The sequence below is a fragment of the Eumetopias jubatus genome, unplaced genomic scaffold (assembly GCF_037043125.1).
Source record: "Eumetopias jubatus isolate StellerSeaLion01/CBP00866 unplaced genomic scaffold, mEumJub1_p1.0 scaffold_16, whole genome shotgun sequence".
Lineage (NCBI taxonomy): Eukaryota > Metazoa > Chordata > Mammalia > Carnivora > Otariidae > Eumetopias > Eumetopias jubatus.
Genome location: NW_028274822.1, coordinates 56381777 through 56407051, shown reverse-complemented (window position 1 = coordinate 56407051; position 25275 = coordinate 56381777). Strand labels below are relative to the sequence as shown.

General features: G+C 37.8%; 1 protein-coding gene across 1 annotated transcript in view; it reads left to right on the top strand.

Annotated features, from left to right (window-relative positions):
• The first annotated feature begins 16413 nt into the window (after positions 1-16413).
• Positions 16414-25275, top strand: part of L3MBTL4 (L3MBTL histone methyl-lysine binding protein 4) — a 411329-nt gene continuing 402467 nt past the window's right edge. The window contains exons 1-2 of the mRNA XM_028123942.2: positions 16414-16485; positions 16858-16960. Of these exons, the coding sequence (XP_027979743.1) occupies positions 16889-16960 (72 nt within the window). The 5' untranslated portion in view covers positions 16414-16485; positions 16858-16888. The remainder of the gene's footprint in view (positions 16486-16857; positions 16961-25275) is intronic.

Below are 25275 nucleotides of genomic sequence, written 5' to 3'. Positions count from 1 at the left end.
AGTTACATGAGCTGAGTCAGATAATTTATTTACACATTTTCCCATTATCTCGCCATCAAAAATGTATGTCCAGACTACTGCTATGCACTAAACACATGCTTTGCCTCCATGTAGGTTTTTAGAAATGGAGTCATTATTTAGGGTATAAAATTTTGCAGTTCGACCAATTCAAACTTTGCCCTGAGTGGCCGTGTCACCTGGGGCTTGTTAACACTGACAGGGCTGTTGAGAGGCTGCCACCACATGCCTGGCACATAGAAGAAGCTAACTTAATAGTAGTTGCAGGGATAATGATATTTATGCTTTGTTACGTGTTCCAGCTGTAGTTTAAGGTTCTGAGCGGATGGTTGATATTGAGCGAGGATATAACTTCATAACTTGATAATATTCATGGGCTAATGAAACCTTTATAGAAGTAAATATGAAGATGTAACACTCCTTCTCTAAGACTACCCCTGAGTGCTAAATATTTATCATAAATATTCCAAATACGCAGTGAAGTGTTGAGAATAAGAAAATGAACAGCTCTCTGCTGACCATCTAGATTGAATAATCTCAATATTTTGCTCTGTTTTACAAGCAGTGGAACCAATGTAATTACAGTTGCAGCCTCCTTTCCCCAGACCTATTTCTTTCCACCCCTACTGAGATGTGACTACTATGCTGCAGTTTTTTATCGTCCTCAGTCATGTTCTTATATTTTGCCGATTTTTTTTTAAGATTTTATTTATTTATTTGACAGAGAGAGAGAGAGAGAGAGCACAAGTAGGCAGGCAGGCAGGCAGAGGCAGAGGGAGAAGCAGGCTCCCCGCTGAGCAGGGAGCCCGATGTGGGGCTCGATCCCAGGACCCTGGGATCATGACCTGAGCCGAAGGCAGACGCTTAACCGACTGAGCCACCCAGGCGCCCCTATATTTTGAATAGACATCTATGTATCTGTTAAGCAGACATTACTTAGATGGGTCTATGGTATGTATATCATCCTGCAACTTGATCTTTTTGTTCAAATGTATTTTAGAGATTTATTTGTGATGAGATATATACTTAGCTCATTTATTTTTTAAATGCTGTATATTATTCCCTTTTAAAATATATTACTTAGTTATTCATTTATTTTCCTATTAATGAGTATTTGGAGTATTATTTTTTATTACAGACTCTGTCACAGTAAACATGTTCTTTTCACACCTGTGCCAGAGTTTTTCTTTGTATCTAGAAACATTTGGATCCAGTTGGTAAGTTATGTCAGTTTACACTTCAGCAATATGTGAGAATTCCTGCTGCTTCACATTCTCTCTACAACTTGATAAGTCCTTGCTGGTCACATTACTGGGTGTAAGAGGATATTTATTTTTAATATGCATTTCTTTGTTTCTGTCTGATCCTACCATAGAACATTAAATTTCTGAGCCCTGGATGTTCTTCCAGTAAATGCCTTTTTGCTTAGGAGAACCAGATTGTTTCTCTGGGACTTGAGATTTACATCCCTCTTTTTTCCCTGCTGAGATTTCACTCAGTGCAACTAGAAATGTTGGGGTTCAACTTATGCCCTGGGTCTGACAAGCAGCATGGAGGAGGCTAACACCCCTGGTTCAGTTAACACCCCTGGTTCTCCTCCTCCTTTGAGAATAGCCTGGTCTAATGAAGGCAGGTAGGAGTAACACATGTTCCTGGACTATCTGCCCCTGGCTAACTGTACTCAGTACATGTCCAGAAAAGGTCTAGTGAGATTTTTTTTTTCCAAACATAAGAGAAAAAGGCAGCAATTCTTGATGAAAAAAAAAGGGGGATTTAGCAATAAGAAAAATGGACTGTTTAATTAGGAGAAAGTGCTATGTCCATTTTTTTTTTTTAACCTCTGTCAGCTTTCCTCTCCTTATCTTGGATAACTTCAGGTGATTACAAAGGGGCGCCTGGGTGGCTCAGTCGGTTAAGCGTCTGCCTTCGACTCAGGTCATGATCCCAGGGTCTTGGAATTGAGCCCCACATGAGCTCCCTGCTCAGCTGGGAGCCTGCTTCTCCCTTTCCCTCTGCCTGCTTCTCCCTTTCCCTCTGCCTGCCACTCCCTGTGCTTGTGCTCTCTCTCTGTCAAATAAATAAATAAATAAATAAATAAATAAATAAATAAATAAATAAATAAAATCTTTTTTTTTAAAAAATAAAATGACTAAAAAAATCCTTTGCCGTGATATATATACAAAAACAACGTATTTTAAGATTTATTTGAGAGAGAGAGCGAGTGTGTGGGGGGGGTGAGGGGCAGAGGGAGAGAGAGAATCTTTTAAGCAGACTCTGCTCTGAGCGCAGAGCCCCATGTGGGGCTCAGTCTCACGACCCTGAGATCAATACCTGAGCCAAAACCAAGAATCAGGCACTTAACCAACTACACCATCCAGGCGCCCCACAAAAACAACATATATTATGTGTCAGTTATGAAGCATAATAGAAAAATATATACCTATGAAGCCAATATCCAGCTTAAGAATGAAAACATTACACTGCTGTTAATTTTCATCTCCAACTCCTTTGCTGCATTTTATGTTTATCATTTCCTTGCTTCTTCAAAATAATTTGCCACATAAGAACGTATCTCTAAGGCACATATTGAGTGCTTTTGCTTGGTTTTGTGTTTTAAAATGTAGTATGCAGTCTTCTGAGAAAACCAGAGAAAACTCTGGTTTTCTTTGTTTATCCTGTTATTGCTAATTATGTTCTTGCATATGTAGTTGCCACTGATTCATTTTCACCATGTAATGTTACATTGTGTGAATCTAACACAAGTTATTTTTTCAGATTCCTGTTGATAGATATTTGGATGGTTCCCAGTCTTTTTTCCCCCCATTAATATAAACTTATCTCCTAATGGAGTACAATTGCTAGAGTTCTGGGGTCATGGGATTTGCTGGAACATCTTAAACTTCAACAAAACTTCAGTTGTTTTTCAGTGGTTAATCTGCAGAGTGTGAGAATTCCCATCGCTCCTCACCCTTGCCAACATCTGGTATTGTCAGAGTTTTACATTTTTGACACTCTCATGGTCATGAATTGGTATCTCATTGTGGTTTTGTTCTTAATTTTCCTGATTACTAACAAGGCTGAAAAACTTTTCCTAGATTTCTGTGTGAAATACTTATTCATGGTTTTGCCCCTTTCCCCCCTGCTCCCCCCCACCCCCCCCATGGATTGTTCTCTCTCTCTGCTATTGCTACCAAAACTACTGCATGACAAGATCGTAATAGATCTTTGAGTGATTTGTCATTGGGCTTGCCTGGGTGATTTATGAAAGGCTTTAGGCCATTCATATGCTAGGCTTGGCTGCAAGCTGAGTCAGGTTCAAGTGTGTTCTACCTGTATTCATTCTGTGGTCCACTCTGAAGGATCAAAGGCCAACTGAGGCATACTCTTTTAATTGTGGATAGTTGTAGTGTAGTAAGATCAACACAAATTGCACAAGCACATTTTAAGGCTCTGCTCACATTGTTTCTCCCACTGGCCAAAGCAAACCATAGATAAGCCCAAGTTGAGTGTATTTGGTTCAGATGGAGCCATGGCAAGAGTGAGGATGTCTCATTCTGTTACAGGTCAAGAATTTAAACTGAGAAAAGTAAAGGGATGGAAAAATATATTTCATGTAAATGGAATCCAAAAGAGATCCATTTAGCTGCTATAGGTAGCTATACTTAGATCAGACAAAATAGACTTTAAGTCAAACACTGTCACAAGGGACAAAGAACATTATATAATGATAAAAAGGTCAATCCATCAGGAAGATATAACAATAGTAAACATATATGTACTTAACATCAGAGCACTTAAGTATATAAAATAAACATAGAACTGAAGGGAGAAATGGACAATAGTAACTCTGGGGGTAAGAGAATTCTGTACCCCACTTTTAGTAATGGATAGAAGAACCACAGAGGATCAATAAAGACACAGAGGACTTGGACAATAGTATAGAGCAAATGCACCTAACAGACAAATACAGAGCATTCCACTCAATAGCAGAAGAATACCTGTTTTTCTCAAGCACACACAGAACTTTCTCCAGGATGGGTCATATGTTAGGTCACAAAACAAGTTTTAACAAATTTAGAATGATTGAAATCACACCAAGTATCTTTACTGATCACAAAGGAGTGAAGGTAGAAATCAGTAACAGAAGGAAAACTGGAAAAATACAAATACGTGAAATTAAATGAACATTCTTGAACAACCAATGGGTCAAAGAAGAAATAAAAAAGGAAGTTAGAAAATACTGAGACAAATGAAAACAAAAATACAACATAACAACTCATGGCATACAGCAAAACAATACTAAGATGGAAATTTATTGTGGTAAGTGAATACATTAGGAAGAAAGATCTCAAATAAACAAGCTAACTTTACACCTCAAGAAGCTAGAAAAAGAACAAACTAAACCCACAGTTAGCAGGACAAAGAAAATAACAAAGTTTAGGGCAGAAATAAATGAGATAGAAAATAGAAAAACAATAGAAAAAAATCAATGAAAATAATTAATTTTTTGAGAACACAAAATTGAAAAATCTTTAGCTAAACTAATTAGGAAATAAAGACAAAAGACTCAAAATCAAATATGAAAGGGGATATTACAACTGATGCTACAGTAATAAAAAGGAACATAAGAGAGATTACCATCAACAGTTCTACACCAGCAAACTGGATAAACCAGAAGAAATGGAAAAATTCTTAGATACATACAACCTACCAAGACTAAATCATGAATAAATAGAAAATCTGAACTGATCTGTAACTCCTGTGGAGATTGAATCAGCAATCAAGAAACTTCCAGCAAAGAGAAGCTGAGGACCAGATGGCTTCATTGGTGAATTCTACCAAACGTTCAAGTCTATGATCCACATTGAGTTAATATTTTTGTATGGTGTGAAGGAGGGCTCTAACTTCATGCTTTTGCATGTGAATATCCAGTTGTTCCTGCACCATTTGTTGAAGACTGTTTTTCCCCTAGCAAATTGTCTTGGCACCTTTGTTGAAAATAAAGTAGACATAGATGTATGGGTTTTTTTTCTAGAATATCAATCTATTCAGTTGGTCTGTATGTCTGCCTATGCCAGTGCCACACTGTCTTGATTATTGTGGCTTTTTTCCCCAGTTTTTATTTAAATTAGAGTAAGCTAACATAGAGTATGATATTAATTCAACACTTACATACAACACTCAGTGCTCATCTCAGCAAGTGCACTCCTTAATCCCCATCACCTATTTAACCCCCCACCTATAATCCCCGCACCCACCTCCCCTCTGGTAATCATCAATTTGTTCTCTATAGTTGAGACTGGTTTTTGGTTTGCCTCCCTCACTCCTTTTCCCCTCCTTTGTTCATTTGTTTTTTAAATTCCACATATGAGTGATATTATATAATCTTTCTCTGATTGACTTATTTCACTTAGCATAATATCCTCTAGTTCCATTCATGTCATTACAAATAGAAAAATTTCATTTTTTGATGGATGAGTAGTATTCCATTGTATATATATACCACATCTTTTTTATCCATTCATCTGTCAATGGACATCTGGGCTCTTTCCATAGTTTGGCTATTGTCGACATTGCTGCTGTAAACATTGGGGTGCAGGTCCCCCTTTGGATCACTACATTTGTATCTTTGGGGTAAGTCCCTAGTAGTGCAGTTGTTGGGTGGTAGGGTAACTCTATTGTCAACTTTTTGAGGAACCTCCATACTGTTTTCCAGAGTGGTTGCACCAGCTTGCATTCCCACCAACAGTGTAAGAGGGTTCCCCTTTCTCTGTATCCTCACCAACATCTGTTGTTTCCTGACTTGTGAATTTTAGCCATTCTGACTGGTGTGAGGTGGTATCTCATTGTGGTTCTGATTTGTATTTCCCTCTAGCCAAGTGATGTGGAGCATTTTTTCATGTGTCTGTTGGACATTTGGATGTCTTCTTTGGAGAAATGTGTGTTCATGTCTTCTGCCCATTTCTTTACTGGATTTTTTGCTTTTTGGGCGTTGAATTTGATAAGTTCTTTATAGATTTTGGTTACTAGCCCTTTACCTAATATGTCATTTGTGAATATCTTCTCCCATTCCATAAGTTGCCTTTTAGTTTTGTTTATTTTTTCCCTTGTTGTGCAAAAGCTTTTTATCTTGATGAAGTCCCAATGGTTCATTTTTTGCTTTTGTTTCCCTTGTCTCTGGAGACAAGACAAGAAGTTGCAGCCGAGGTCACAGAGGTAGCTGCCTGTGTTCTCCTCTAGGATTTAATGGATTCCTGTCTCCCAGTTAGGTCTTTCATCCATTTTGAATTTATTTTTGTATGGATTAAGTTTTGAAACCAGGAAGTATGAGTCCTTCTTTTTCATGATTGTTTTGGCTGTTCTGTGGTAGGTTTTTTTTTTGCATTTCCATATGAATTTCAGGATCAACTTATCAATTTCTGCAAAAAATCACTTGGGATTTTGATAGAGATTGTATTGAATCTGTATATCAATTTAGAGAATATTGCTGTCTTAAAATTAGTAAATCTTCCAATCTATGAATAAGGAATATCTTTCCATTTTCTTCATTTATTTCTTTTTACAGTATTTTATAGTTTTCAGTGTAAGTCTTGCACTTCTTTATTAAGCTTATGTTTATTTTATTTTTTGATCCTATTAATGCAATATTTTAATTTATTCTTGGTTTGTTACTTGCATTTGTATAGGAATGCAACTGATTTGTACATATTGATCTTTTAAACTTAAAAGTTGAAAATGTATTAGTTCTAATAGCTTTTTAGTTGATTGCTTAGGAATTTTTTAAATACTAGATCATATCATTGTAAACAGAGACATTTTTAATTCTTCCTTTCCCATCTGGGTTCCTTTTATTTCTTTTTCTTGTCTAGTTGTCCTGACTGGAACCTCTAGCATATTGCTAAATAGAAATGGTGAAGAGCAGACATCCTTTTCTTGTTTGTGATCTTGGGAGGAAAGCTTTTAATCTTTTACCACTGAGTATGATGTCAGGTGTAGGTGTTTGCTAAACACTATCAGCTTTAGGAAATTCCTATTTTGATGAATGTATTTTTTTTTTTTTAATCATTGAAGGGTCTAAATTTTGTCAAAAGCTTTTTCTGTGTTTATTGATAGGACTGTGTGGTTTTTGTCCTTAATTCTCTTAATGTGGTATTATACATTAATTGATTTTCTAATGTTAAACTAACCTTCCATTCCTGGTCATGCTGTGCAATTCTTTTATATGTTGCTAGATTCAGTTGGCTAGTATTTTGTTGAGGATTTTTGAATATCTATAAGAAATATTGGTATATAGTTTAATTTTCTTGTGTTATCTTTGTTTTTGGAATTGGGACAGTACTAGGTTTGTCTCATAGAATGAGTTGGAAGTACTGTTTCATATTCTCTTTTTTGGAAGGAGTTTGTAAAGGATAGGTATTAATTCTTTGAATGTTCAGTGTAAAATCTTGTGGGCCTAGGCTTTTCTTTTTGGGAAGTCATAAAATTGCTACTTTTATCTCTTTACTTGTTATAGATATATTCAGATTTTCTATTTCTTCTTGAGTCATTTTCAGTAATTTGTGTCTTTTTAGAAATTTCTAAGTTATCTAATTTGTGTGCATTTGGTTTTCATAGTACATTTGGCCCTTGAACAACATAGGTTTGAACTGCATGGATCTACTTATACATGATTTTTCTTGATAAATAGAGAAAGTACTATAAATGTATTTTCTTTTCCTTATGATTTTCTTAATAGCATTTTCTTTTCTCTAGTTTACTTTAAGAATACAGTATATAATACATATAACATACAGAATATGTGTTAATCAACTGTTTATGATATTAGTAAGGCTTTGGTCCACAGTAGGCTATTAATAGTTAAATTGTTGAGGAGTCCAAGATTATAAGTGGATTTTTGATTGCATGGGAGATCTGTGACCCAATCCCTGTGTTGTTTAAGGATCAATTGTATTTCCTTACAATCCTTTTATTTTTTGTAAGATCAGTATTGATGTAACCTCTCTCATTCTGGTTTTAGTAATTTGAATATTCTCTTTTTCTTTGTCTAGCTAAAACAGTATGTCAGGCTTTTTTTTTTTAAGATTTTATTCATTTATTTGAGAGAGAATGAGACAGAGAGAGAGCACATGAGAGGGGGGAGGGTCAGAGGGAGAAGCAGACTCCCTGCTGAGCAGGGAGCCCGATGTGGGACTCGATCCTGGAACTCCAGGATCATGAACTGAGCCGAAGGCAGTCGCCCAACCAACTGAGCCACCCAGGCGCCCAGTCAGGCTTTGTTATCTTGTTGACTACACTTAAAATTACCAAGGTTTTACACTTTTTTCATATCCAACTCTTTTTGCTTTACATACTTATATTACTGTTTATAATTTCTTGTTCTTTTTTTAGGACTGTCTTTTCTTCATTTATCTTTTTGAACATCCTAAACTTAATTATTTAAAATATACTTATCAATATATATTTTTAAAGATTTTATTTATTTATTTGAGAGAGGGAGAGAGAGAGATCATGAGTGGGGGGTGGGAAGGAGCAGGGGGAGAAGCAGACCCCTTGCTGAACAGGGAGTCCGACGAGGGGCTCCATCCCAGGACCCTGGGATCATGACCTGAGCCGAAGGCAGACGCTTAACTGACTGAGCTACCCAGGCACCCTCAGTATTTTCTATAATTTAAATTTTATCAGGATGAATTCTTTCCCCCAGTGGCTGATTTTATTGTCTTTCTTAGCATTTGATTTCTTTATGTATTTTTGAATTTTGATTTGCAGATGTACTTGGGGTGGGATGATACTGTTTTCTTATTCTATACATGCCTACTTTCTCCTGGATTTTTCGTGTTTGTGGTTGCCTATGCCTGGCTCCCTGGAGCCCACTTCATTGTTGGGAGTTAGCATTTGTTCTTCCTGCCTTCTTAGACTCATAGTTATAACCCATCACTCCAGGCATTTGTGGCGGAAGTTCCATTTGGCTCCCATTCACCATTGGTGGAGCCTCCTGCCACCTATTGGCTTCAAGGGGTAAACCTGGCTGCAGCACCCATCTTGTGTTGACCACTGGACTCCTAACTTCCTTTGCCTTTCTCTTGCTCTGGAGCCCAACAGACTCAAGCCTTGCCACTTTGTTTCTGATCTACTGCATGTTTACAGAGGGTTGTTTGGTGTATATTTTAATGGCTTTGTTCTTTGTTTATGGCAAAGGAGTATTTCCTCATCTGTAAAAAGGTAGTGATAATGGTATATATGTTATTGGATTATCATAAGTATTAATTGAAAGTCTATATGTAGAGGGGTTATAGCTATGCCAGGCATATGTAAATATTCAGGTAATGTTAACTATTCATGCAGTTAAGAGGGAGCAGGAATCCATGCAGAAATTGTCAGACTACACTCAGTTGTAATTGTTATTAATTTATTCAGACACCAACTACTGTGTATTATTATTGACATTGAGTATCAGTGGATACATTTTAGCCTGATAGCGTCTTTGAAATAGTGGCAAATCAGTGCAATAGTCAGATATTTGTATTTGATATTGTGGTGCTAAATTCACTTTAAATTCTGTGCAGCATCCTAGAAGCAGCTGAGATGTTCCTCCATAGAGCATTTTCTAATCAGTGTTAGACATACTCTCCCTCCTGTGAACGAATTGCCCACTTGTAATTCTTTAATGGGATGTATTATATTTCTTATTAATTTATGTATGTTTCTTGTCCATACAGTGAGCATAGGACTTACCGTCTAAACTGGAACATTTTCAGGAGTGGAAGGTGGTGCTATTGATAATTATGCCGGGATGGGGGCATGAGACAAAACTGTCTTGGGTTATCCAGGGCAATAATGGCTACTTTCATTACCTTCCTCTCTGGAATGTCTTATGAATCATCCTTAATATTCTGCAAAGTACCCATGACAGTCTTGATGGTAACAGGTGGTCAATAAGTATTTTGTGCAAGAATTACCAAATAGCAAGTGGACATAGGCAGGCAGTGCATTATTTTTGTTATTTACAGACTTTTTAAATTTGAAGTATTGAAATTATTTATATGTTTTCTAACTAATAATCTAATTTGTCTGCTTAATTAGAACATCAGTAATACAAGTGTTTGGCAATATGAAGTGTGAAAATTCCACTAACTCTGAAGGGAAATTAAACTGATTCAGAGGATTCATTTGAAAAATCAGTGCACTATTACCAAATTTTCTATAGAAATACAAACCATTTCCATATATTATCTGTCTTGTTTTAATATAAAATACTATTAGGAGAGTCTTTAATTAAAATAACTTAAAATCCCATTGTCTGTTACAGTTAGTGCTTGGATATAGTTACAAAGCCAACATGCACTGGAGAGTAGTGCCACATACTCACTATTCTTCATTTCCTCTTGATTTCTCTGATATGTTTTAGAGTCCAGGGTTATTCTTCCTTGGCTCTAAAATTTTTTTATTCCAAACTCAGAAAGGAGGCATGTGACTGATGTGACATTTGGGGCGTTTGGGACTGGGCATTGTATTAAGACAATCAGAATAATCCATATATTTTGATACTGTGCCAAGGATATCAGGTTAAATTTATATCAAAAGGAGTGTTCTATTTTGTTGGTCAGAATACATCTTGCGACTTGACATTTGAAGGGATCATATAAAACATCCCTGTCTGTCTTTCTGTGTGTCATCCTGTCTTCTGTCTGTCATATCGTCCATCCCCTTAGTTTTGCATTTGAGAGAATATTATATTTGATTCCTTTTTTTGTCTGACCACAAAACCTTGTATGGGCTGTTAGATATCTTTTATATTTTTGTTTTATTATCTAAAGGGAATCCAATTGTTACTAAATTGTATTTTGAAACTTCTCAGTGGAAAAATTTTCATCTTTTTTTCCCCAATACGTAATAATGTGAATTCAGGCTTTCTTGTTTTTTTAAACAAACCAGAGTTATTGAGATAATTACTATGGATTAGCAAGACAGATCACTTTGGTGGCAGGAGAAAAGCCTTGGTAGCCAGATGATTTCAGTGTGACAAGCCATGGGGTGTTATTAGTCGTGAAATGCAAGCTAGCCTTGGCAGTGCTTATGTCTTGTGCAATAATACTTTGCTAAAGGCATCAAGTCTAAGCTGTTCATTTGCATAGGTGTTCAGAGTATTCCTGGGAGCTAGGTATGATAAATTGTATTTACATCCTACAAAATAAATGTAATGTTATTGAATTTAGTAGGTAAGTGCCTATCTTAAGGACATATAAATACCAAATGACTGGAAAGAAATGGATACGAGGAAATGTGTTTTGTTTGTTTGTTTTTTTAATATATGAAAGAAAAAGAGAAAGGAGTTGTCAAGTTAGAGAACTACACTCACACTAGTCAAATAGCACTGTAAAAGGAATAATATGTGGATCAGGAACTGCAACACTAACTTAAGGTGTTTGAGGCTTCTCTGTAATTCAGAGATGTGCTTATGGATTTCAGGGCCACAAACACATACTGAGCCAGAGGCTATGTAGGCAATAGAAAATTAAGGATCAATAATTCACAATCCTTGTCATCAGCCACATAAGGGGAGACCTATATATAAATAAAAATATATAGTATAAGGTGTTGAATAATGTGACAAAGATAAGCACAAGTACAATGAATTTTATGTAAGACACACCTGGTCCTTTGGGAGCAGGAGGTAAGCAAGGAATGCTTTTCTCAAGGCCATGAAGTCTCTTTGAGTTGAGTCATAAAAGATGAGTAAGAATTAGATTGAAAAAGGAGGGATGGATAGTAGGGAAGGTGTTCCAAGGTTGAGGGACCAGCAAAAGTGTGGGGCTGAGAAGCAGCAGGGGTATAGTGTTCCAAAGAACTTGACAGGAGTGTAAGATTGGAGGTGGTCAGATTTAATAGGAGTAGGGGGAGAAAATAAATTCAAGAAATGTTGAGGAGCTCCTCGGTGGCTCAGTCAGTTAAACATCTGACTCTTGATTTTGACTCAGGTCATGATCTCAGGGTTCTGAGATGTTGGGCTCCGCTCTGGATCTCCCTCTCTTTCTCGTCCCTCCCCCCTCTCACTTTCTCTCTCACAAATAAAAAAAAATGTCGAGTAGATTAAAAATGAGCAAAACCTGGTGACAGAGTGTACAGATGTGATGTAAAGGATGAAATGATGCTAACTCCTAGGTCTCTGGCTCAGGCAGTCAGGGCCGCCAATAGCCCAAGAGGTGTCTTTGTTTGAATCAGAAGAAGATGCATTTTCTGACTGGCAGATGTTAAACCTGTGGTAGGGGGAGTGGTATGTGTGCACAGCCCAGAGTGGATTCTGACCTCCACTTGCCCATTGGCTTGGTGCTCCTGTGCAGTGTCTAGTCTGAAGAACTGTAAAGGGCAATTGGGGGCAAATGGGTGACCAGTCATGTCATTAGTGCAAATAGGAAGAGAGAGTGGAACTGGGGGGCAGTGAAAGGGGCAATGATGAGCTCAGTTGTGAATGTGTTCAGTTTGTAGTATCTAGGATCATTGTCCAGGAGGACATATCAGGGGAAGAAGTTTGGGTATATGATTCTAAAACACTGGAGACTATAGATGATTTAGGTCTGCTAAATTTTTTTTTTTTTAAATTACATGTCAGTCGTAGTTAAAGTTATTCAAAGTGAATTATTGCTCCAGTGGTACTCATATAATGCTAAGGGGTAATTTCTCTAAAATGGTTAATCTGCTTATCAAAAAGGCATTCCAGTTGAAAATAGAGCTACCATATGATCCAGCAATTGCACTACTGGGTATTTACTCCAAAGATACAAATGTAGGGACCCGAAGGGGTACGTGCACCCCAATGTTTATAGCAGCATTCCAGATAACTTTCAAAGAATGCCAGTGTTTATTCATTTATTTTTTTAAATTTTTATTGAAGTATATTTGATATACAATATTATATTAGTTTCAGGAATATAACAGAGATTTGACAGTTATATACATTATGAAATGGTCAGCACAATAAATGTCGTTACTGTCTGTCACTGTACATTATTGTAATATTACTGATCTTATTTCCTATGCTGCATTTTCATCCCCATGATGTATTTGTTTTATAACTGGAAGTTTGTACCTCTTAATTGCCTTCACTTGTTTCACTCATCCTTCTATCTCCCTTCCCTCTGGCAACCACCAGTTTTTTCTCTGTATCTGTGTTTATTTGTTCATTTGTTTTGTTTTTTAGATTCCACATATAAGTGAATCATATACTATTTGTTTTCTTTTATCTAACTTATTTCACTTAGCATTATACCCTCTAGGTCCATCCATGTTGTCATGAATGCCAAGAATTCACTTTTTTATATGGCTGAGTAATGTTCCATTGTGTATATTTACACATATATATCACATCTTCTTTACCCATTCATCTGTTGATGGACACTTAGGTTGCTTCCATATCTTGGCTTTTGGGAATAATGCTGCAGTAAACACAGGGGTGCATGTATCCTTTTGAATCAGTGTGGTGGTTTTTTTTGGGGGGTGGGGGGAGTAAATACCTAGAAGTGGAGTTCCTGGGTTGTATGGTATCTAATTTTTAATTTTTTTGAGGATCCTCCATACTGTTTTCCACAGTAGCTGCACCAGTTTGCATTCCCACCAACAGTGCAAGAAGGTTCTCTTTTCTCTATATCCTCGCCAACACCTGTTATTTACTGACCTTTTTTTAAAAGTAGGCTCTACACCCAGCATGGAGCCCAGCATGGGGCTTGAACTCATGACTCCATGATCAAGACCGGAGCTGAGATCGAGAGTTGATGCTTAACTGACTTGAGTCACCCAGGCGCCCCCTTATTGGTTTTTTGATACTAGCTGTTTTGACAGGTGTGAGGTGATATCTCATTGTGACTTTGATTTGCATTTCTCTGATAACTAGTGATGTTGAAAATCTTTTCATGTCTCTGTTAGCCATCTCCTTTGGGAAAATGTCTATTTAAGACTTCTCCCCATGTTTAATTGGGTTCTTTGCTTTTTTGGTGTTGAGTTGCATGAATTTTTTGTTTTTGTTTTTTTTTTTAAAGATTTATTTATTATGGAGGGGGAGGGCAGAGGGAGAAAGAGAGAGAGAATCTCCAGCAGACTCCCCACTGAGTGTGGACCCTGATGTGGGGTTTGATCCCATAACCCCAAGATCATGACCAGAGCCAAAACCAAGAGTCTGATGCTCAAATGACTGATCCACTCAGGTGCCCTGAATTCGTTATATATTTTAGATATTAACCCATTATCAGATATATCATTTGAAAATATCTTCTCCTGTTCAGTAGGCCATCTTTGTGTTTTGTTGATGTTTTCCTTTGCTGTGCAAAATCTTTTTAGTTTGATGTAGTCCTATTTGTTTATTTTTACTTTTGTTTCCTTAGCATGAGGAGACAATTCACAAAAATAATACTAAGGCCGATGTTTAAGAGATTACTGCCTACATTTTCTTTTAGGAATTTTATAGTTTCAGGTCTTACATTTAGGTCTTTAATCTATTTTGAGTTGATTTTTTGTGTATAGTGCATGAAAATTGTCCATTTTCATTCTTTATTCTTTTGCATGTAGCTGTTCCACTTTTCCCAATACAATTTATTGAAGAGACTGTCTTTTTACTGTTGTATTATATTCTTGTCTCCTTTGTCATACATTAACTGACCACGTATGTTTGGGCTCATTTCTGGGCTCTCTATTCTCTTCTGTTGATCTGTGCATCTGTTTTTGTTCAGTAACATACTGTTTTGATTACTGTAGCTTTGCAGTATAGTTTCAAACCTGGGATTGTGATACCTCCAGCTTTGTCCTTCTTTTTCAAGATGCGTTAGATATTCAGGGTCTTTTGTGGCTTTAAATAAATTTCAGGATTGTTTGTCCTAATTGTGTGAAAAATAGCATTGGCATTTTGATAGGGATTGCATTGAATCTGTAGATTACTTTGGGTAGAATGGACATTTTAACAATATTAATTTTTCTAATCCATGAGCAGAGAATATTTCTATATTTATTTGTTTCATCTTCAGTTTTTTCCATCAGTACCTTATATTTTTTAGAGCACAGGTCTTTCAATTCCTTGGTTAGATATTTTCCAAGGTATTATATTATTTTTGATGCAGTTTTAAATGGGATTGTTTTTGTAATTTCTTTCTGCTACTGTTTTCATAGTGTGTATAAATTTTGTATCCTGTGACTTTACTGAATTCATTTATTCTAACAGTTTTCTGGTGTTGTCTTTAGGGTTTTCTATATAGTTGTCCCTTGAACAATGTGGGGATTAGGAGCATCAGTCCCAGTGTAGTTGGAAATTTGCATATAACTTTCAACCCCCCAAAACCTTAACTACCAAGAGTCTACTATTGAACAGAAGACTTACTGATAACATAAACAGTCAACCCATGTTGTGTATATTATATGTATTATATGCTATATTTTTACAATAAAGTAAGCTAGAGAAAAGGAAATGTTATTAAGAAAATTCCATAAGGAGGAGAAAATACATTTACAGTACTGTACTGTATTTATGTAGGTGAACCTGTGTAGTTCACACCTGTGTTGTTTGAGGGCCAACTGTATATAGTATCATATCATCTGCAAATAGTGAAAGTTTTATTTCTTCCTCATCAATTTGGATGCCTTTTATTTCTTTTTCTTGTCTGATTGCTGTGGCTAGGACTTAACAATATTATGTTTAGTAAAAGTGGTGAGAGTGGACATCCTTGTCTTGTTCCTGATTGTAGAGAAAAAGCTTTCAGCTTTTCATTGTTGAGTATGATGTAAGCTATGGTTTTGTCATATATGGCCTTTATTATGTTGAGGTATATTCTCTCTAAATCCAGTTTGTTGAGAGTTTTTATCATGAATGGATTTTGAATTTTGTCAAATGCTTTTCCTGCATCTTTTGAGATGATCACATGATTTTTATTCTTCGTTTAAGTGTCATGGTGATTGACTTGCAGATATTGAACCATTCTTGCATCCCTGGAATAAATCCCACTTAATCATTGTGAATGATCCTTTTGATGTATTGTTGGATTCAGTTTGCTAATATTTTTTTGAAGATTTTTGCATCTGTGTTTATCAGGGATAATGGCATGTAATTTTCTTTTTTGTGTGACTTTTGTCTGGTTTTGGTTTCAGGGTAATACTGGCCTAATAGCATGAATTTGGAAGAATTCCTTCCTCTTATATTTTTTTGGATAGCTTGAGAGGGATAGGTATTAACTCTGCTTTACACGTTTAGTAGAATTTACCTGGGAATGCATCTGGTCCTAGACTTTTGTTTGTTGGGAGGTTTTTGATTACTGATTTAATTTTGTTACTAGTCTACTACTATTTGTTAACATACTGAAGAATGGTCATGATAAATTGGATTCGTAATTTTTTTTATTTTCTCTGTTCCAGATTGCTGTGCTATGCCTTGTATGACAAAAGTCCTCTCACCAGGAATACCTTTGCTTTGACACTTGTGGACAGTCAGACCATGTGAGTACAGAATCTGAATAGGTAGACTGCAGTGAATCCGAATTGGTTAAATCAGCTAAGCAAAAAAGAACCCCCCCAAGAAAAACCCACAAAACAACCAAAAATGTTGTGATAGATAGACCAAAGAAATAGTATCTATTTTCTTTGGGATATAAATTCTAGGTGAGGTAGAAAACTCATCTCTTTTCCCCATTAACGTATTATTTTAGTGGGGTCTATTAAAGCAACGGTGAAATTTTTATGTCAGCTCATTTTTCAGGGTATTTATGGCAACCAGTTAGGAGAAGTTCAATGAAAGCATTTTTTGGGGTTTGTTTTGTTATTCTAAAGGGGCAAAACTCCTAAACTTTTTTATGTGGCACTATTTTGCAGAAAAACACTGCTAAGGAGCGCTAAAGTGGCAATGAAACAGCCCAACAGAAAGAGAAAGCTTAGTATGGATTCCAAAGAGCTTTTGAATCAGGATGGATGCTTGGTAAGATGTCAGTTCCTGGGCCCTTCTAGTTTGTGCTCACTGTGGAAATTTACAATGTAATTGTATAGTTTGTGTAACCACAGCAGAGGTTATTTCTTCAATGACTAGGAGCTGGTTACTTGTGGTTGAGTTTTATATGCAGAGGTATAGAATATAAATGTCATTAAAGCCTGATAACATTTTAAAGGGTAATACTCATTTTAAAGTGAAAGGAGACTTTTCTCTTTTTTATTTTAAGAACATTTTAATGCATATCCTTTGAACACATTTACATGTACATGTATTTTAAATATAGCATATTGCATACATGTAAATCAAATATTGTACTATGTATATCTCACATGATATGGTAATTAATACAGTTATATCTTATGATATTCTGTGACTGGCCAGTGTTGTCCAAGATTTTATGCTGGCATTTTACAAACACAGTGCATTGCTATGATAAGATAATTACTTCTGTGAAAAATACTTCAGGATTTATCTTTCATGATAAATGCCTTGATATTTAAGATTTTATCTAATAAAATTTCTTAAATCTCTTTTTCTCTTAATTCCCCACTAAATATAGCACATATAATTTATGTCCTATTAGAAAGAGGTATTTCTCCAACTGAAGGTAATTATTTGATGAATAATCTAAAAAATTTCTAAAAGAAAAAAGAAAAAATAATTTACCCCCCTTCAAGAATCAGTTATATAACAGTCATTTAAGGAGGAGCTTTAATTTGATGTGGACACATAGTCTAAAAGGTTAAGAGTAGTTATTACTAGATGATTGGATACAGGTGCTTTTTTATATTGTCTTTCTATTCAGATACTTTACCATTAACATGTGTTACTTTTTGAACTAGAGATAAAGTTATACGTATGTATGTATAGGAAATTTCCAGGAAGAAAATCCATCAAATACTAGTCCTGGTATATCTTAGTGGGAGTTTTAGAGGTCTTGTTCTCCTTCCTCCCTCCCTCCCTCCCTTCCTTCCTGCCTTCCTTTCTTTATAAAGATTTATTTATTTGAGAGAGAGCAAGCATGTGCACATGTGAGTGGGGGTAGGGGGGGAGGGAGGGGAGAGAAGCCTCAAGCAGACTCCCTGCTCGTTGTGGAGCCCAACCCAGCTCGATCTCATGACCCTGAGATCATGACCTGAGCTGAAATCAAGAGTCAGCCATGTAACTGAGCAACCTAGGGGCTCCAAAGAGACTTTTCTTTGTAACAGTGGTGGTAATCCATTATTATCAAGTGAGGGACAGAAATTGTGGACGGAAGGGGGTTGTGTTTGTTAGGGTTCTCCAGAGAAGCAGAACCAACGGGAGTAGTTGACAATCCTGTCACAATCCCTGTTCACAATCTTTGTCCCTACTTGATAATGATGAATTATATGTATATGGGCATATATTATATGTATATAGGAAGATTTATTTTAAGGAGTTGATTCATATAATCGTGGGGGCTGACAGGCCTGAAACCTACAGGGCAGGTTGGCAGGCTGGAGACCCAGAAAATAGTTGATGTTGCAGCCTTCAGTCCAGAGGTATTCTGGAGGCAAAATTCCCTCTTCCTTAGAGAGGTCAGTCTTTTTTTCTCTTAAGGCCTTCAGCTGATTGGATGAGGCCCACCCACATTGTGGAGGATAATGTGCTTTACTCAGAGTATACTATTTGAATGTAAATGACATCTAAAAAATTCCTCACAGTGACATTTTGACAGCTAGATGGTATGATACACATCTTGCTTCTAGTTACCTATGCTCTTTCCCCATGGCAACTTTTTGTAGTCCTACAAATTTCAAGGTGGCAGAAGTGACCAGGAAACCTCCATAGTGACAATTTTGGTGATAGTGGGCCATTAGAGCATTCTCATTAGTGACCTCTCATGGGCTCTTACCATGTTTTGGTCTGGAGTCTGGGGTCTTCATGTGGGTTGTCGTTATGCATTTACATACTGCAGTTGGTGAAGTGACAGTGTCATACACTTTTTTTTTTTAATTTTATTTTATGTTATGTTAGTCACCATAAAATACATCATTAGTTTTTTTTTAATTTTTATTGTTATGTTAATCACCATACATTACATCATTAGTTTTTGATGTAGTGTTCCATGATTCATTGTTTGTGCATAACACAGCAGGTGCCCTCTTTAATACCCATCACCAGGCTAACCCATCCCCCCACCCCCCTCCTCTCTAGAACCCTCAGTTTGTTTCTCAGAGTCCATCGTCTCTCATCGTTCATCTCCCCCTCCAATATCCCCCCCTTCGTTTTTCCCTTCCTTCTCCTAATGTCCTCCATGCTATTCCTTATGTTCCACAAATAAGTGAAACCATATGATAATTGACTTTCTCTGCTTGACTTATTTCACTTAGCATCATCTCCTCCAGTCCCATCCATGTTGATGTAAAAGTTGGGTATTCATCCTTTCCGATGGCTGAGTAATATTCCATTGTATATACGGACCACATCTTCTTTATCCATTCATCTGTTGAAGGGCATCTCGGCTCTTTCCACAGTTTGGCTATTGCGGACATTGCTGCTATGAACATTGAGGTGTACATGGCCCTTCTTTTCACTACATCTGTGTCTTTGGGGTAAATACCCAGTAGTATAATTGCTGGGTCATAGGGTAGCTCTATTTTTAATTTTTTGAGGCACCTCCACACTGTTTTCCAAAGTGGCTGTACCAACTTGCATTCCCACCAACAGTGTAAAAGGGCTCCCCTCTCTCCACAACCTCTCCAACATTTGTTGTTTCTTGTCTTGTCAATTTTTGCCATTCTAACTGGTGTAAGGTGGTATCTCAATGTGGTTTTGATTTGAATTTCCCTGATGGCTAATGATGATGAACATTTTATGTGTCTGTTAGCCATTTGTATGTCTTCTTTGGAGAAGTGTCTGTTCATGTCTTCTGCCCATTTTTTGACTTGATTATTTGTTTTTTGGGTGTTGAGTTTGAGAAGTTCTTTATAGATCTTGGATACCAGCCCTTTATCTGTAGGGTCATTTGCAAATATCTTCTCCCATTCCATGGGTTGCCTCTTTGTTTTGTTGACTGTTTCCTTTGCTGTGCATAAGCTTTTTATCTTGATGAAGTCTCAAAAGTTCATTTTTGCTTTTGTTTCACTAGTCTTTGGAGATGAATCTTGAAAGAAGTTGCTGTGGGCGATGTCAAAGAGGTTACTGCCTATGTTCTCCTTTAGGATTTTGATTGATTCCTGTCTCACATTGAGGTCTTTCATCAATTTTGAGTTTATCTTTGTGTATGGTGTTAGGGAATGGTTGAGTTTTATTCTTTCTGTATATAGCTGTCCAATTTTCCTAGCACCCTTTATTGAAGAGACTTTCTTTTTTCCATTGCATATTTTTTCCTGCTTTGTCGAAGATTATTTGACCATAGAGTTGAGCGTCCATATCAGGGCTCTCTATTCTGTTCCATTGGTCTATATGTCTGTTTTTGTGCCAGTACCATGCTGTCTTGGTGATCACTGCTTTGTAATATAGCTTGAAATCGGGCAGTGTGGTGCCCCCAGCTTTCTTTTTCTTTTTCAACATTTCCTTGGCGATTCAGGGTCTTTTCTGATTCCATACGAATTTTAGGATTGTTTGTTCCAGCACTTTGAAAAATGTCATTGGAATTTTGATCGGGATGGCATTGAAGGTATAGATTGCTCTGGGTAGCATAGACATTTTAACAATGTTTATTCTTCCGATCCATGAGCATGGAATGTTTTTCCATCTTTTTGTGTCGTCTTCAATTTCTTTCATGAGTGTTCTGTAGTTCCTAGAGTATAGATCCTTTACCTCTTCGGTTAGGTTTATTCCGAGGTATCTTATGGCTTTTGGTGCTATTGTAAATGGAATCGTTTCTCTAATTTCTCTCTCTCCAGTTGTGTTGTTAGTGTATAAGAAAGCAACTGATTTCTGTGCATTGATTTTGATTTTATATCCTGCCACATTACTGAATTGCTGTATGAGTTCTAGTAATTTGGGGGTGGAGTCTTTTGTGTTTTCCACATAAAGTATCATGTCATCTGTGAAAAGAGAGAGTTTGACTTCTTCTTTGCCAATTTGAATACCTTTTATTTCTTTTTTTGTCTGATTGCTATTGCTAGGACTTCTAGTACTATGTTGAACAATAGGGGCGAGAGTGGGCATCCTTGACGTGTTCCTGATCTTAAGGGAAAGGCTCTCGGCTTTTCCCCATTGAGGATGATATTCGCTGTGGGTTTTTCATGGATGGATTTTATGAACTTGAGGAATGTTCCCTCTATCCCTATACTCTGAAGAGTTTTAATCAGGAAAGGATGTTCTGTTTTGTCAAATGCTTTTTTTGCATCAATTGAGAGGACCATATGGTTCTTCTCCCTCCTCTTATTCATGTATTCTATCACACTGATTGATTTGTGAAAGTTGAACCACGCTTGCGTCCTGGGGATAAATCCCACTTGGTCATGGTGGATGATCCTTTTAATGTATTGTTGGATCCTATTAACCAGGATTTTGTTGAGGATTTTGGAATCCATATTCATCAGGGACATCGGTCTGAAATTCTCCTTTTTGATGGGGTCTTTGCCTGGCTTGGGGATTAAGGTAATGCTGGCCTCATAGAATGAGTCTGGAAGCTTTCCTTCTGTTTCTCTTTTCTGAAACAGCTTCAGGAGAATAGGTATTATTTCTTCTTTGAATGTTTGGTAGAATTCCCCAGGGAATCCATCAGGCCCTGGACACTTTTTTTTGGGGAGGTTTTTGACCACTGCTTCAATCTCGTTACTGGTTATTGGCCTATTCAGGTTGTCAATTTCTTCCTGTTTCAGTCTTGGGAGTTTATAAGTTTCCAGGAAGGCATCTCTTTCATCCAGGTTGCTCAATTTATTGGCATATAGTCGTTGATAATAATTTCTAATAATTGTTTTCTATTTCCTTGGTGTTAGTCGTGTCTCTCCCCTTTCATTCATAATGTTGTTAATTTGGGTCCTTTCTCTTTTCTTTTCGATAAGTCTGGCCAGTGCTTTAGCGATATTATTAATTCTTTCAAAGAACCAACTTCTAGTTTCATTGATCTGATCTACTGTGTTTCTGGTTTCTAATTCATTGATCTCTGCTCTAATTTTAATTATTTCTCTTCTACTGCATGGCTTAGGCATTGTTTGTTGCTTTTTCTCTAGTTCTTTAAGGTGTAAAGTTAGTTGGTGAATTCGGGATTTTTCTATTCTTTTGAGTGAGGCTTGGATGGCTATGTATTTTCCCCTTAGGACCACCTTTGCAATATCCCATAGGTTTTGGACTGATGTGTTTTCTTTCTTATTGGTTTCCATGATTTGTTTAAGTTCTTCTTTGATTTCCTGGTTGACCCAAACATTCTTGAGCAGAGTGGTCTTTAGCTTCCAAGTGTTTGAATTTCTTCCAAATTTTTTCTTGTGATTGAGTTTGTTTTAAAGCATTATGGTCTAAGAATATGCAAGGAATAATCTCAATCTTTTGGTATCTGGAGACCTGATTTGTGACCCAGTATGTGGTCTATTCTGGAGAAAGTTCCATGTGCGCTCGAGAAGAATGAGTATTCTGTTGTTTTAGGGTGGAATGTTCTATAAATATCTATGAGGTCCATCTGGTCCAGTGTGTCATTCAAAACTCTTGTTTCTTTGTTGATTTTCTGCTTAGATGATCTGTCCATTGCTGAGAGTGGAGTATTGAGGTCTCCTACAATTAACGTATTGTTATCAATATGACTCTTTATTTTGGTTAACAGTTGGCTTATGTAGATGGCTGTTCCCATGTTGGGGGCGTAGATATTTACAATTGTTAGATCTTCTTGTTGGATAGACCCTGTAAGAATGACATAGTGTCCTTCTGTGTCTCTAACTACAGTCTTTGGTTTAAAATCTAATTTGTCTGATATAAGAATTGCTACCCCAGCTTTCTTTTGCGGTCCGCTGGCATGGAAGATGGATCGCCATCCCTTTTCTTTCAGTCTGGCTATGTCTTTAGGTTCAGAATGAGTCTCTTGTAGACAGCATATGGATGGGTCCTGTCTTTTTATCCAGTCTGCAACCCTGTGCCGTTTTATGGGAGCATTTAGGCCATTCACGTTGAGAGTGATTATTGAAAGATGTGAATTAATTGTCATCATGTTGTCTGTGAAGTCCTTGTTTTTATAGCTTGTCCCTCTAAATTTCTGTTCTATATCATTCTTGGGGTCTTTCTCCTTTTACAGAACCCCCCTTAATATTTCTTACAGGGCCGGCTTAGTGGTCACATATTCTTTCAGTTTCTGCCAGTCTTGGAAGCTCTGCATCTCTCTATCCATTCTAAATGACAGCCTTGCCAGATAAAGTATTCTTGGCTGCATGTTATTCTCATTCAGTACCCTGCATACGTCTTGCCAGGCCTTTCTGGCTTGCCAGGTCTCTGTGGATAGGTCTGATGTTATTCTGATGTTCCTACCTCTGTACATAAGGAATCTCTTCCCCTTAACTGCCCCTAAGATGGTTTCCTTGGTTCTAAGGTTTGCGAGTTTTACTATTACATGCTGGGGTGTTGGCCTGTTTTCCTTGATCTTGGGAGGGGTCCTCTCTGCCTCTAGGACATGAATGTTTGTTTCATTCCCCAGATTAGGAAAGTTCTCAGCTACAATTTGTTCAAATATATCTTCTAGTCCTCTCCCTCTCTCCACCCCCTCAGGGATCCCAGTAATTCTTACATTGGAACATTTCATGGTGTCACTTATTTCTCTGATTCTATTTTCATGGATTCTGGGTTGTTTTTCCCTGGCCTCCTCTTTTCCCTTCTTGTCTATTAATTGGTCTTCGAAATCACTAATTTGTTCTTCTGCTTGGCTTACCCTAGCTATTAGATCATATAGATTAGATTGGATCTCATTGATAGCATTTTTAATTTCTGCCAATTCAGCTTTCATTTCTGCCCTTACAGACTCTGTGTTGCCATTAATCGATTTCTCCATCCTAGCTATAGTCTTCACAATTGCTACCCTGAATTCCATCTCCGCCATCTTGGTTATATCTGTATCCATTTGTAAATCTGTGGCATAAGTCATAGTCTCTAAGTCTTTCCTATTTTGGGGTTCCTCCTCCTAGTCATTCTGTTGAGGGGTGGTTGAGGGAATGTATAGAGTCTAAATTATTGACCACAACCGAAGGAAGATGCACCTGATTTCTAGGGACATTAGGGTTGCTGGCCTTTTGTTTTCTTAGCTTGTCTTCTGGGGGAGGGGCCTGCTGTGGTGTTACTTGGGCAGCCCTCTTTGGGCAGAGTTCCCCTGCCCCCTGTGGTGGGGGATGGGCTCAGTGGAAACCGTTTTTTGGGTGCTTTTGTTCTCTGGTGGCTTTCCCTGGTGGCTTTCTGTGTCTCTTCCGAGAGTCAAAGCAGAAGAGATCGTTTCCAACCCTCTGCCTCAGAGCAGAGAGATCGCAGTCTGTTCTTCAGTGAGCTCTCCAGGCCACATTGTCTCCATTTCTGTCTGTGCTTTTATAAACTGCAGCATCCTGGGTTGTGCGCCCCTCAGCGGCGCTCTCAGTTTCGCCTCCAGGTCGGGACTTGTCTCTGCCCTTTGTGCTTCTAAAACCACCAGCCGCCCCCAGTTCGCACGTGCAGTCCCGCCAATCCAGTTTCCGTTTGGGGGGCTGCCCTAAATTCCTTTCCCCGCCACTACCAGTCTGCGCGTCTGTGCCCCGTCTCCAGTGCAGGAGGCTATCACTAACCGGTGGTGTAGGATCCCCTTGGCCAGGCTCCCTCCTTCTGCCGTTTATCCTCCCATATCTGCCCACAGAATCACGGCTCCCCACTTCGTACCTCAAAACCAACTGTCTGCGATATTGTTTGTGGAGATCCAGATCTGTCTTCTTAAATCTCAGGCTGATTTCGTGGGTGTTAAGAGTGGTCTGGTAGATATCCAGCTCAATTCCGGGGACCAGTTGGAATAGAGTCCCCTACTCCTCCGCCATCTTTTCCCTGTCCCGGGGTTCTGGTTCCAGCAGAACTTGGAAAGTGGTATTCCAGCTCATTCTTCTAGAAGGCTCTAACAGTCAGCAGTTCCTGTATTCCTGTCCCAACTGAATGCGGCTCCCATTCCTCTGAATTTGAATGTAGATTTCTCCCCAGAAACAAGACTGCATCCAACAAGTTAGCTTCTCTGTTGCACCTCAGGAGGCACCAAGTTGCTTCAAAGCCCCTCGGGTCTCCCACGGAGTGGTAGCAGAACCTACTGGAACCATAGCTCTGGCTCTCTATCCTGGGGCAGCCACAGTGGGGCTGGATCCTTGGGCTGCTACAGAATCCCTTCCTGTTCTCAGTGTCATACA